Source organism: Coturnix japonica, chromosome 1 (genome assembly GCF_054131305.1).
Source record: "Coturnix japonica strain WE chromosome 1, WE-NBRP24, whole genome shotgun sequence".
NCBI classification, from domain to species: domain Eukaryota; kingdom Metazoa; phylum Chordata; class Aves; order Galliformes; family Phasianidae; genus Coturnix; species Coturnix japonica.
Genome location: NC_140663.1, coordinates 154743218 through 154755810, shown reverse-complemented (window position 1 = coordinate 154755810; position 12593 = coordinate 154743218). Strand labels below are relative to the sequence as shown.

Below are 12593 nucleotides of genomic sequence, written 5' to 3'. Positions count from 1 at the left end.
TAAACGTGCTTCATTATCATATCTAACATTAAAAGGAATTTGCTCTCCTCACATAGTCTACCTTTATGCTCAGTGAGGTAGATAAGAGAGAAAGGGGAAAACATGTAGTTTTTACACCAGTCGTCATCTCCACTCAGAGATCAATCTTTTCACTCCAAAACTAGTGTGTGCCCCAAACATGAAACTACTTAAGAAACTGAGAAAGGGCTTTATCTGTCACTAGCTGCTTTTCTTTGCAAAGAATGAAGTACTTCTTAAGAACAAAGTCAGCCTTAAGGCCTCAAGGTCACAAGACCAGCACAGAGGGACATTTTAGCTCTCAGTAGACCACAAAAGGATTCATTTTCTTTCAGTACTACAAGAAACAACCCAGTACAAGCCTCACAAGCTTGGCAAACACAGACAATCTATTTTTCACATCTATGTTGCTCTCCTAGGAATAGTATAGTGGCAAGCAACACTGGACTCAGATTTGAATTGGCCTCCAAACTTGTGTTGGAGCTGGCAGACTGCAAGCTAAGTGCTGATTTAACTGTGCTAAATTGACATAAATAAGTGCACAACCAATATTTCTATGTTAAAATACAGCCTGTCTTCACAGCCCTTGGAATTTAAGTGCACGCTGCCACCTTTGCCACTTTTTCAAATAACCAATATAACAGTTGCAATCACTACGCCATAAGATTTATCATGTATTGATCTCAAAGAGCTTTGCAAACATCAGCTGAGCATCTTAAAACATGTCAAAGACTGAGAGTTTCACTGGAATGTTCACTGATAAAATACAGTCAAACAACAGTTCAGAAGAGTTCACAATGGAACATGAAGACCCAAGTCAGACTACACCTGAAAGTTAATGATGATACAGCTGCAGACATCTGCCATTAGGCTTTTTTTTTTTCTTTTTTTTTTTTAAATTATTTTTTAATTATTTTTCCTTTTAATGTGTTTTGGAGTAGAGAAAAAGAGACTCTGTGCTAATAGTGAGTTTTAAACTATGCTTTAACAAAACATGCATGAGTACAAGGCTCACTTACCTTTTTGTTTTTCAGATTACTGCTGTTAAACTTAGTATAGTCTTCTTCTGCTTCCACAGGGACATCTGATAACTTCCTTTTCTGAAATGTTAGAGTGATGAAGTTGCCCTGTCAACCACTTTTATGATGTATACACACGCAAGCTACAAAGCTCTGGCTTTGTAACGTAACCATAGCACCAAAACAGGATTGGCAATGAACTGAGGAATGTGCAGTAAAAGTTGAGGATTTCTTTTTGTAATTGTCTTCTTCACATACATACGGTCTCTCCACGGTATTCAGAAGAGATCCTTCAGTGTCTTAAGAGCTATTATTTCTTCCCAGCCTCTGAAGAATGACTTACAGAAATGACTTTAATCCAGTTTCTAATTTCCATGTATCTGTATCTGTGGTGTCAGAGTCTAAATATTTACAGAACCTTTATGGAGCAGCTGTTGGAATCCAGTGTCTAACAGCCAGCGAACCCAGACAAGACCCAGTCTTGTCAGTCTCACAGAATTGTGAAGGACTAGCTACTCCAGCCTGCATTAATGCCATCTGCCAGCACAGGTGGATCACCAGCCAGTCTGTTATCTGTTTATGAATTAATTAGTTCTTACAGTTTGGCAAAAAGAAAATACCGACAAAGTTCTGCTGACTGCTTCATCACTTGAATCCAGCAGTATATTGAGAAGTTTGACTCTGCATGTGTTGGGTGCCTCCTAGCTTCAGAAATAATAGGACTTAAGGGTTCTCAGAACTTCACATGATCGGGCTGTAAGAATGAATATTTCTTTCCATAAACTGTAAGCATGTGTTTAGTTTAAAGGTGAAAACTTTCTGGTACGCTTCCAAAAGGGGAAAAAAAGTGTATAGTATTTTACAATGTTGTATTTTTATTATTATATATCTGATATTACTACTCTGTCCTTAATATCCTGTGAAATCTAAGCTGTGGCTTTCCCAGTTTCTGTGCCAAGGAGAGTGATTTTGCAAGCAACTTGGATGGTACTGTACCATTTTAAGATCCTGTTTTATTCATTTTGTTTACAGAGTCTGCGATCCCCACTCCCCACCCCCGCTTTCTCTCTTTCTCTGGCACTGAAACCAGGTCTGCAGCTTAGATGTCTCAGCTCTTAGAACCAGATCCAACAGCAGCCTCTCTTTTGATTTCAAAGGTATCTGGATCAGACTCTCAGGGAGGCTGTTTACTGAGCTCTGATAACTTTTTAAATGACAATTAATGAATAACAACTATTCTCTTCTTTTTGGAATCTGATAGACAGATTTTTAGAATTTACAATAAAATGTTTGCATTTCAGCAAAGCACTTGCTCTTCAGCTGTAGCAGAGCACACATATTCTTTGTAAGCTGTCTCATCGTTGGCCAATGGCCAGACTCCCTGTGCTGACGAACTGGACATTATGAAGACTACAGAGCAAGATCAGTGGCACAATCCTGATACAGGTAACAGATAATTTTTGATATAATGATTAAATCACAATGTCCAGACTGCATCCAGGTTACTTTGGTACTAAAAGAGACAGAATCTGTCATAACTTTCTGCATTGAAGTTTCTAAATGTATCCATCCTTATTAATTTATCTTAACATCATCTCTAAATGTGCAATTACTTTACTATACTAGAAAATACATGTTATACCCTACTTTATTTGCAGTAATAGTATACTATGACTGCCAAGACATCTTGCCCTCATAAGGAAAAATTTAAATGCAAGTAAAAATGGTCTAAAATGCATTAAAGATTTCAGTGTACAAGTCACACTCCTCTGAGGTTGTGGAATAATGGAGGATTTGAAGCTCTGAAGTTGCAAAGACAGATGCATCATGCACATCCTGCTTTGGAAATTAATGGGATCCTCAGCAAGATTTCACTGCCCAACAACTGAAAAGTTCTAAGCCTCGTTTCCTCTGTAACCCAACTGCTAAAATACAACAGTTTTTAAAAATAGATTCTAAGAACTATCCCAATGGTATAAAAGCTATTCATACACAATATGTAATGTACATCACGTGTAGTTTAATATAGTTGTTGTAACATGCTTATACAGCTAATGAATATCAGTTGGCTCCTGATGTGTGCTTAGTATTTCTTACAACGTGTAAAGATAATTCTTAACAGAATCAAAGGGCCAAGTAACTGTGCAGCCAGAACAACTGTCCAACCACATGGAAATAACTTCTATCCACAGATATACTTTGGAGAACAAATGCTATTAATAACAGTAGGGCCCAATTATTCCTACATGTGCTAGCTGACATACTGCTTCACAAAACAGTCACTGAACCAGCCAGAAATGAAGTTATTTTAGACTTTGTTTCAGTAAGTAGCAGGGACTTTGCAGAAAGGTCACTGAAGTAAGAAACCTAGTTTCAGTATACAGAATATTCAGTATACAGAGTGCCTCAGTTTAAATTAAATAAGAAACTAAAAAGTGGGGCTCAGGATTCCAGAAGGGCAAGCTGTGCAAATCATTTGTGCTATTTCTCAAAGCCAAAGCAAAAGACTTGATATGCGAGAAAGACATTTTGACTGCAAAAGAAAAAGATGCAGTAATTTTGGATGCTCCACCTCAAAGTGATACATCTTGAAGAAATGAGTTTCTCAGACTAAACCAGATGAACATTACCCCTACAAACACTTGTACAGACGCACACATTTCTCAAACCTCCTCAAATTAAGAGATATTAGGAGTAAGCAAAAATCTACAATGAAAAAAGAAAGTAAAAAAAGGAGAAACCACATTTGTTTTAGGATCAGGTAATACAGGGATAAAGCGAGAGCTGCCAAAAAGTCAAGCTGAGTTAGACCTTGGAAAGGAAATTAAAACAAACAGTAAAAGGTGTTTTAGCCACAGAAGCAAAAATGGATTCAAAAAAGCATGGCTCTACACATGAATAGATATTAAAACTAATCTATGTCTAACCCTAAAATGGATTAAATCCTTTGACTCAGTAAACTGCTTTTGATGAAGAAGAAGAGGTTAAACATGAGCAGAAAAAAGAAATCTCTTTGTTCAAGACAGAAGTAAAACTCAATACGCTGACACTGTTGGGAGAATGCTTCAGAAATCACAAGTCCAGAAGTGAACCCTGGCAACTGTGATAGGGGCTAAACTCCAAAGAACAGCAAAACATCCATCAAATGTTAAGAAAAGAAAAGAAGTAATAGTAGGACTCAGCAGAACAGAAAAGGGAAAACAGCAAAAGAAGGAAGAATAATTAAAGGCATAGACTAAGTGAAAATTAATCGTGGGTAACATCCACTGACATGGAGTTTTTTTCCCCCCCCACATTGATAATACATTTTCTGGCAACAGTAAATGTAAGAGATTGCCAGAGGATCTGGCATGGAGCCACTGACGTAACTGAAATGATAGAAAATGAAGATTACATGAGGATTCTAAGGTAGGTAAGAAACTGTGAAAGGGAAACTAAGGCAAATAATGCAGAAAGGGATTGACGAATACTACCAATTGAGTGCCATGTACAGCATATAATCAAAATGGTCATTGTTAATTAAAGATAAAAGCATGCTAATATTTACTGAATGTACACCACTGAGTACTATTATGGCTACCCAAAGAGCTCGCAACACTGTGAAGGAAAAGCCAAGGAACCTTGAAGACTTGGAACATTATGAACAGATGTAATGTACAGAAGTACAAGGTCATGTACGTATCAGTTGGCTGCAGGGATTTCATAGAATTACCCAGGTTGGAAAAGACCTTGAAGATTATCAAGTCCAACTGCAGCCTAACCAGTACCCTAACTCTAGAAACCCTATACTAAATCATATCCCTAAGTAAAGGGATAATATATCAGGTATAAACTGAATGCCGATCCACTAAGAGTTGCAGTGGAGAAAAAAAGACATGTGTGTTTTAACTGTTTACAGCATAACACAGTAAGAGTGGCAAAAGGGATTCTAAAATATAACGGGATACAGCACTTCCAGTCAAGACCAGAAAAGATTAACTGATTAAGATGTTATCATGAAAAATTACATTACTCCAGTCACCTGTCTTCAAGCAATCTTGGAACAGGTGCAAAGAAATGTTACTATAATTACGAGAAAATGGGGAACCCATCTTCCACAATCAAGCCTGGATTCACAAACCAAAAAGTGAAAGGATTTACACACAGAGAGAACCAGTGGTTAGGGAGGGAAAAGTGCCATTTCAGTGAAAAAAAAACCACAAAAAAACCACAATAATAATGTTAGCACAAAACCATGGGGGGATAAATTGGCTATGAATAAATTCAAGGTGGAATTTACAGGAAGGTTTCTGAGCATCAGAGGAATGAGGTTATAGAACTGATTTCCAAGAGAAGTAATGGAAACAAAAATCCTAATGAGTCCTACAGTGGAGAACAGTCACTGTACGAAGTACGAGAGATTATCCAACATGGTTGTCTGGGAATCTGTGACCCAGGAGGTCCCTTTTAGGGTCCTCATAAATTAAAGGAAAACTATGAGGTCATATTGTCCTATCAACCTCAATAAAGCTAAATGAGCAAATCACGTAAGAAAAGACTGCTGACCAAAATCATAAAATAAATCCCTCCCTCCTCTCCACCCCACCTTTTTTTTTTTAAATTGGAAAACCAACCATTATATATTATTGTATTGTACCTAGTGCTTGGCTTAATTCAGTTTTAACAACAATGCAGAGAGATTAGCTTACAACATACTGTGTCTGTCATTCTCTTACCTTCAATGGTGGCTCTTGTGCTGGGACTGTAAGTTCTGGGAGACTGTAGAACAAAAAGACTTCACATTATACATTTAGACAGCTGGATGGCACAACCTAAAGTTTAACTCCTCCCCGACAGAGGTTGCTTTGTGTGTCAGTTGCTCACACGTGGCATGTGTTTACAAAAAAGTGGCCCAGAGACCCTGTCTGTATTTCTCACTTAGGTAACTAAAACAGAGCCAGAAATACAGGCTCTTTTAAAATTTCTTAGTCTGGGCAGCCAAAACAGGCTTTGAAAACTTTGTTGTTTTTTTTAATAAGATGATATTATCAAGTACATTATCAGCACTAACACATAACTACAACCAAGATGTGGGACCTCCGAGGTGTGAACTGCACATTTTTTTTAATAGGCCAAAATAAGAGAATGCACTAAACAGATTTGAATGGAGGAGAAAATGGATAGTCCCACACATGCTCCAAGCAAACTGCTGCTGGTTGAGAACACCAGTATGAGGAGACTGATTTACCTGATAGATAGAATAGGGAAGAAGTATAAATTAGTACAGGTTAGATATGTAGACTCAAATCCCAGCAGCACGGAGTGATTAGTGAAAAAGGAAAGAGCACTGGGGATGAGGACTGTATTCCAGGCAGTGTTATTCATGCACCACAATTATGAACGAGGTGCTTTAACTGTTTGGATTTTCTTCTACTTCCCTTTAGAACTGCATAAATTGCTTGAGCTTTTCAGATGCAACTGTGATAACAGATATAGGAGATTCAGATACTATTACATCTCTCCTCCAGCCCATGTTCTTAGTATCACAGAAGGGCACAATGTACATCTTGAAAATATCACATTTAAACAGAATTGAAGGGGTTGGATTGTGTTATTGACTGTAACTTTGACAACCAAATGTAAATACTCAATAGAAATGACCAAAAGCACATTAATACTTGACACATACAACTAGCAGTTAGCTAGAACAATGCTTACCCTAGGTACTTTGACAGCTCCTTACTCAGCTCTTCAGTAATATATTCCGATATTAACCCATGGGCATACCTCACATAGTCTTCAGGAACAGGGAAGAGAAAAGAGAAGAAAAAAAAGAACATTCACATTATACAGTCACGCTGCCTTAGTCATGATGTATGCACTACCATAAATCATAAGGTTGAACTAATAGTAAGAGACTTCTAATGGATACACTGTGATGGCTCTCTGTGTTGAGTAGTTTATGTTATGTGACACTTGTAGGTTTATTTAAAAAGTTAAGACTTACTACACTCACTTTGTCAGCACATGTTATTAATATCTGCTATATGTACTTAACAAAAGCTGTTCACTTGCTGAGAATACTAGATATCGTGTATTTTTCCGAAGAAATTAAATTTTAAAAACCTGCAAAAGTAAAAAGCTGACTCAACAGAACATGCAATCATTAATTTTAAAGCATCTGGATCTTACAATTATTTGGCAAGCGCTTCAGTACTAAAGTACATTTTCTGGCTTCAACTGAAAACAATTAGATGAGACAATGAGTCTATTTCAAAGTCTTGTACTTAATTTCAGTACTTTATGGAAAATGCCAAGGCCTATCTAAACATCACTGGCAAGACAGGATAATTATCTGTGGAAATAAGAACTACTAGAAGCCGTTCTCAGTACAGGGCACTCCTGCTATAAATGTCTTTCTGAGAGAAAGGAGAAAAAAAAAGGCGACTCTTTTAAAACATGAAGTTCTAAACCAGATCTTTTCCAGTCACGTTGTACACTAGCACTGACTGATCATGGGCCGGATCTTCTAAACTTGCTGTTGTTGAGGCTGCTAGGGAGTAACTTTATCCACACACAAGAAGCATTTGCCAAAGTGACACTAAGCTAAAATCTCACCTCTGAATTCCACCTACAATAGGCCAGTTCTATCTGCTCCTATGATGACACGCTTAAGAGAGTTCAGAAGCGTGTGGTAAACTTGCCTCAGGGTGCTAAAGAACTATTTTTAAGGTGTCAGAGACAGTTTCCCTTTCTTTTTTCTTAATAGAAAAAGCTCAGCACAAATTGGCATTGAAGCTGAGAGCGTTAACAAACTGACATCAGCATATGCATTTCAATTTTCAATCAGACTGTCATCAAATCTGCAGAATCTTCTGTCTGCACTTCTCATTCCTGCACTGTCTTTATTCACCAAGTCTTTGACACTCCCTAAGTTTTCTGGAGGGTCATAAGAGAAGAAGAAACAATTAGAATCCAAGACAACTTCACCTCCGCATTTAATATGGCTCATTTATCTCCTAAGAAAATTATTCCCATCGTTTCACTCTTAGCACTGTAACGCTGAATGGCAAGGACAAATTAACTGCTCACTATTATAACAAAATATAAAACAGAAAATGTATTTCTGTCTTCAAGCAATCCTCACTGACTTCCTTTAGAAAAATAGAATGGCTCGGGTAGGAAGGGACCTCAAGGATCATCAAGTTCCAACCTCTGTGCCACAGGCAGAGTTGCCAGCCACAAAATCAAGCAACAGATCAGGTTGCCCAGGGCCCCATCCAAACTGGACTTGAACACCTCCAGGGACAGGGACTCCACAACTTCTCTGGGTAAACTGTTCCAGTACCTCACCACCCTCTGTATGAAATCCTTCTCACTGAAATCTAACCTAAATCTTCCCTCCCTTAGTTTAAAACCATTCCCCCTTGTCCTGTACAATCTACCCATGTAAAAAGTTGACTTCCCTCCTGTTTATCATCTTCCATTAAACACAGGAGGGCCATAATGAGGTCTCCCCATAGCCTTCTCTTCATCAGACTGAACAAGCCCACCTCCTTCAGCCTGTCTTCATTGAAGAGGTGCTGCTCTGACCATTTTCATGGCCCTGCTCTGGACACACTCCAAGAACTCTACATCCCTCCTCTACTGGCAATCCCAAATCCAGACACAATAAGCCAGATGGGGTCTCATGAGGGCAGAGAGGAGAGGGACAAATAATTCCCTCACCCTGCTGGCCACCCCTTTTCTGATGTAGCCTAGGATACTGTTGGCATTCCGGGGTGTCATCAGCAAACTAGCTCAAGGTGCACTTGACCCTAGCTGCTGTTTGCTTTCCAGGTACTGTTCTCAGCTTAGTCTTGATCTGTTACTAACCTGTCAAACACCAGGGATATTTGTGCACCTATCTTCTTTGTCTTCCCAATGAAATACTAGAGTTTCACATCTTAAGCTTTCCCTCCTTTCCTCCTTGCTCTCATTATATGCATCTAGGTTTTTGCCCTGTGACATGTGTAAAAGCTAATTATAATATTAATCTATTAGTAAGGTATTGGAATTTCATAGTACTCCTACACAAGCAATTCTCTGCAGACATAAACTGCACTGTCATGACAGTGAGAAATCAGGCAAGAAAATGATACTTATTAAGAATAAGTGTTGAGTAAGGTCTGTCTGACTCCCTGCCATTCACCTTGCTACATACAGTGGAACTCCTCCCATAACTTACCTATTTTTAACCTTCAGTACTCCCTACTTAATCACTGCTCTTTAGATCTACAAATCTAAAAAGACAAGTATATACATGCTTCTGTAAGCAAGCAGGAAGGTAGAAAAAACAGTACAGATTAGCAGTTTGATAACAAGTATCAGAGATTATCACTGTCAGGGCAAGAAAACTTTCCATTTCATTAAAGTAGAGGTAGAGAAAAAGAATAAAAAGCTACTGTAAAGTTAAAGTAACTTACAAGCTTTGCAGCTTTGTTTCTTTTTAAAAACTATTACTACAATTAAAACGACTATATTACAATCTCTGTTCTATAAAGCTGTCTAGCTGCCTCTTAAATCTCATTTATGCTGTTCCCTTTGATATCATTATTTAGTAACTCCTTTTCCACTTTGTCAGCAAATTGCTTTGCCGTTACTTATTTTTCAATGGTGTGCAGGCTTCTGAATGCCTTAGCAGTAATCAGAAACAATGTGATTTTGTTCATTTTGTTTGGAACTTTTTCCATTTCCCAGAGACCATTTTTAGGTTAATCTATACAACCTCATATCCAAGTGACATTCAAGATGCAGCCCTCACTAGCAAAAAAGGTGACTAGAATCAATCGGATCACTTCAGGCTTTCTGGTACAGGCACAGCCACTTTTTAATATTTAATTAATTCAATTAATTTATTAATTACAATTAAATATTAATATTGAAATAAATAATATATTTAATACATATAGTATTGAAGTTTTTGCCCTGAATAAGTGCACCTGTGTGTATTCTACACCTAATGCTTCCTCTATGACTACGTGTTCCTTATGACCCCTTCCCTTTAAGGACAATCCTATCAACAGCATTTGCATGCTAATAAAAACAGTCTCTTCTAGTACAGAGACATTTATTGTGTGGATGCTCATACATATTAAATGCATGTGCCCTATTACACAAGATGGTCTCAGTTCAGCAAAACACTTCAGCACACATTTCAATGAGAAAACAACTGGTCTGTAAGCTAAGAAGCTAAAACAATCCCAGCCGAGACCTACAGTTAAATGCAATGGCCCTGGTGAAGATACCACCTCAGAAAAGTCAAGAGACTCAGTCACAACAGGTCTGAATTTTTCTGTGTAAGGAATACATTCACTGCAGAGGCCACTTTTAGTACATTTCAGATGCTAACTGTGTTTTAACTACAGGCATACTACTTCACAAAAAACTGATTATGTTACAGTGCCTAAATGGTTCCTTTCCTTACCTTCTTCAGAATCGGTGATTTGTTTACTGCTGACAAATGTAGATGAATATATCCTTTCCCCTACACATATACCATTGCTTTTAAGTGCTTTCACTGTTTGATTGACCTGTAGGAAACCACAGAATGAAATGTCTATATCAGTGTTGTTATGCACAAGTTAATACAGTGACAAAGCTCTTGTAATTTTGTTTCAAGCATATAAAAAGTTCGAGTTATGGACTGTGGTGAAATTTAATATACATTTGTAATGACTAGCATATGAGCTCAAAAACACAAAGAAGCTAGCACGTTTTTGAGCATGTTGCCTTGGTAACAAAGCACCGATTTTGCAGCACTCTGAGATAAGCAGAGCTATTCAGAGGGAATGGCCACCGTTACACAGGTAAGATATATACCTGCTAGGAGAACATAGAATCCCTGAGCTCAGATGGACTTCAAAGGTAACACCCATGGAAATCAAAGATTAAGGACATTACCAGGCACTGTTATACCACATCTAACAAAGAACACTGTCAGACTAAGAAATTTTCAGCAGTACAAACAGGTACTGTTTGAACATAAAACCTCAGGCATTTGCTGCAAAGTACATTTCCCCTAGATTCACAGATCACAGAATCACAGAATGACCCGGGTTGGAAGGGACCTCAAGGATCATGTAGTTCCAACCCCCCTGCCTGGCAGGGCCACCAAACATACACATTTACTACATCAGATTGCCCAGGGCCCCGTCCAACCTGGCCTTGAACACCTCCAAGGACGGGGCATCCACAACCTCCCTGGGCAGCCTGTGCCAGGGCCGAACCACTCTCCTAGTGAAGAACTTCCCCCTAAGATCCAACCTAAATCTTCCCTCTTTTAACTTAAAACCATTCAATTGAGGGATGCCTAGAAACACAGATAACAAACAAGCCAACATGCATTTGGATTTTAAACATAAAGTAATTCTGAAAGTAAAAGAAAAACACAATACCTTTTTTTTTAACCACTTCAATGTCTTCTCTTGGCTGTACTTGTGAAATTTCTGACTGCCAATCTCTGGAATAAGACCAAATAAGGGGAAGAAAGTCACAACTGGTTTGGACTGCATTCTCAATACACTTAAAATCTGCAGAGTTGTAGACAGAGTATGGAAGTTAATTTGCAACTTGAATGTTTGATATCAGTGCAAAAAGTTTCAAAATTACTGGAAACATGAAAAGATAAGCAGACTGAACTGATATGAGTCTGAACAGCCTAACAATCCTTAATTAGGCTCTAATCCAGCATAGTACACATTTTATTTATATACGTGTAATCTCATGCTGCCTGAATTCAGTAAGTCTTTTTTCAAGCCCTTTTTGTTTGCCAAATCTTCACTGCCCTGTGTCACCAGAATGGTCATTTTAATTGCACAGTTTGCAACATAAAACATTGTTTCTATGAATGCTTAAAAATACAAAAGCAGACAAACAACCCCAAACAATCTCACAAAACCACATCAAACCCTGCTACACAGTAGGTCAAACCTTTAGTTTACTGAATTCCAGAACTTCGTAGGGGGTCAGGAGAGAGGGCTGGTTAGGAAGATAAACCATCTGCCCTTTCAGGAATCCCTTTTTCTATCATTTCCCTCTCCTCTCACGTCACAATGCAACTCTAGCTGATGTTTTGCCTCTGTTCCCTTTTTATGAGGCTTAATACAGTGTCAGAAGACACGGAATTAAAACAGCAAAGCGTACTCCTAGTGGGAGGAAGTACAAGATTCATTTCTGATTTATTGAGCAGCATAAATTAACTCGATGATGTAAGAACTTCAGAAACTGTTTCCCCTGTGACAACTAGGGTACCATGAACATTTCAATATTCATGTGTGATCAGTGAGTTGCAGATATGTGAATTCAGGACGCTGAGGCAAAGGAGAGAGAAAATTACACAGGCCGATCAAAATTTAAGGATAAAAATTATTGAGTATTATTTCACAGAGCTACAGTTTAGAAATGGAAATGAATGCTTCATGAATCAGATAACAGGAGATTTCAGAGCCTATGGTGTATGAAGCTAGTTCTTTAGCAGGTATGTCAATAGCTTTTAATCTCCTTATACCATTCCCATAAATACATACATCTGTGTCA

General features: G+C 38.2%; 1 protein-coding gene across 8 annotated transcripts in view; it reads right to left on the bottom strand.

Moving 5' to 3' along the window:
- Positions 1–12593, bottom strand: part of RNASEH2B (ribonuclease H2 subunit B) — a 40121-nt gene that overhangs the window by 6117 nt on the left and 21411 nt on the right. For 5 of the 8 annotated variants that reach the window (XM_085536218.1, XM_015851854.3, XM_085536216.1 and 2 more), the window contains 5 exons: positions 11453–11517; positions 10483–10588; positions 6735–6813; positions 5753–5795; positions 1038–1118 (listed from right to left, as the gene is read on the bottom strand). In XM_085536218.1, coding sequence (XP_085392344.1) covers positions 1038–1118; positions 5753–5795; positions 6735–6813; positions 10483–10588; positions 11453–11517 — 374 coding nt within the window. Of the gene's footprint in view, positions 1–1037; positions 1119–5752; positions 5796–6734; positions 6814–10482; positions 10589–11452; positions 11518–12593 lie in introns of those variants that run through there. The other 3 variants (XM_085536220.1, XM_015851856.2, XR_014942137.1) reach the window with 2 other exon arrangements.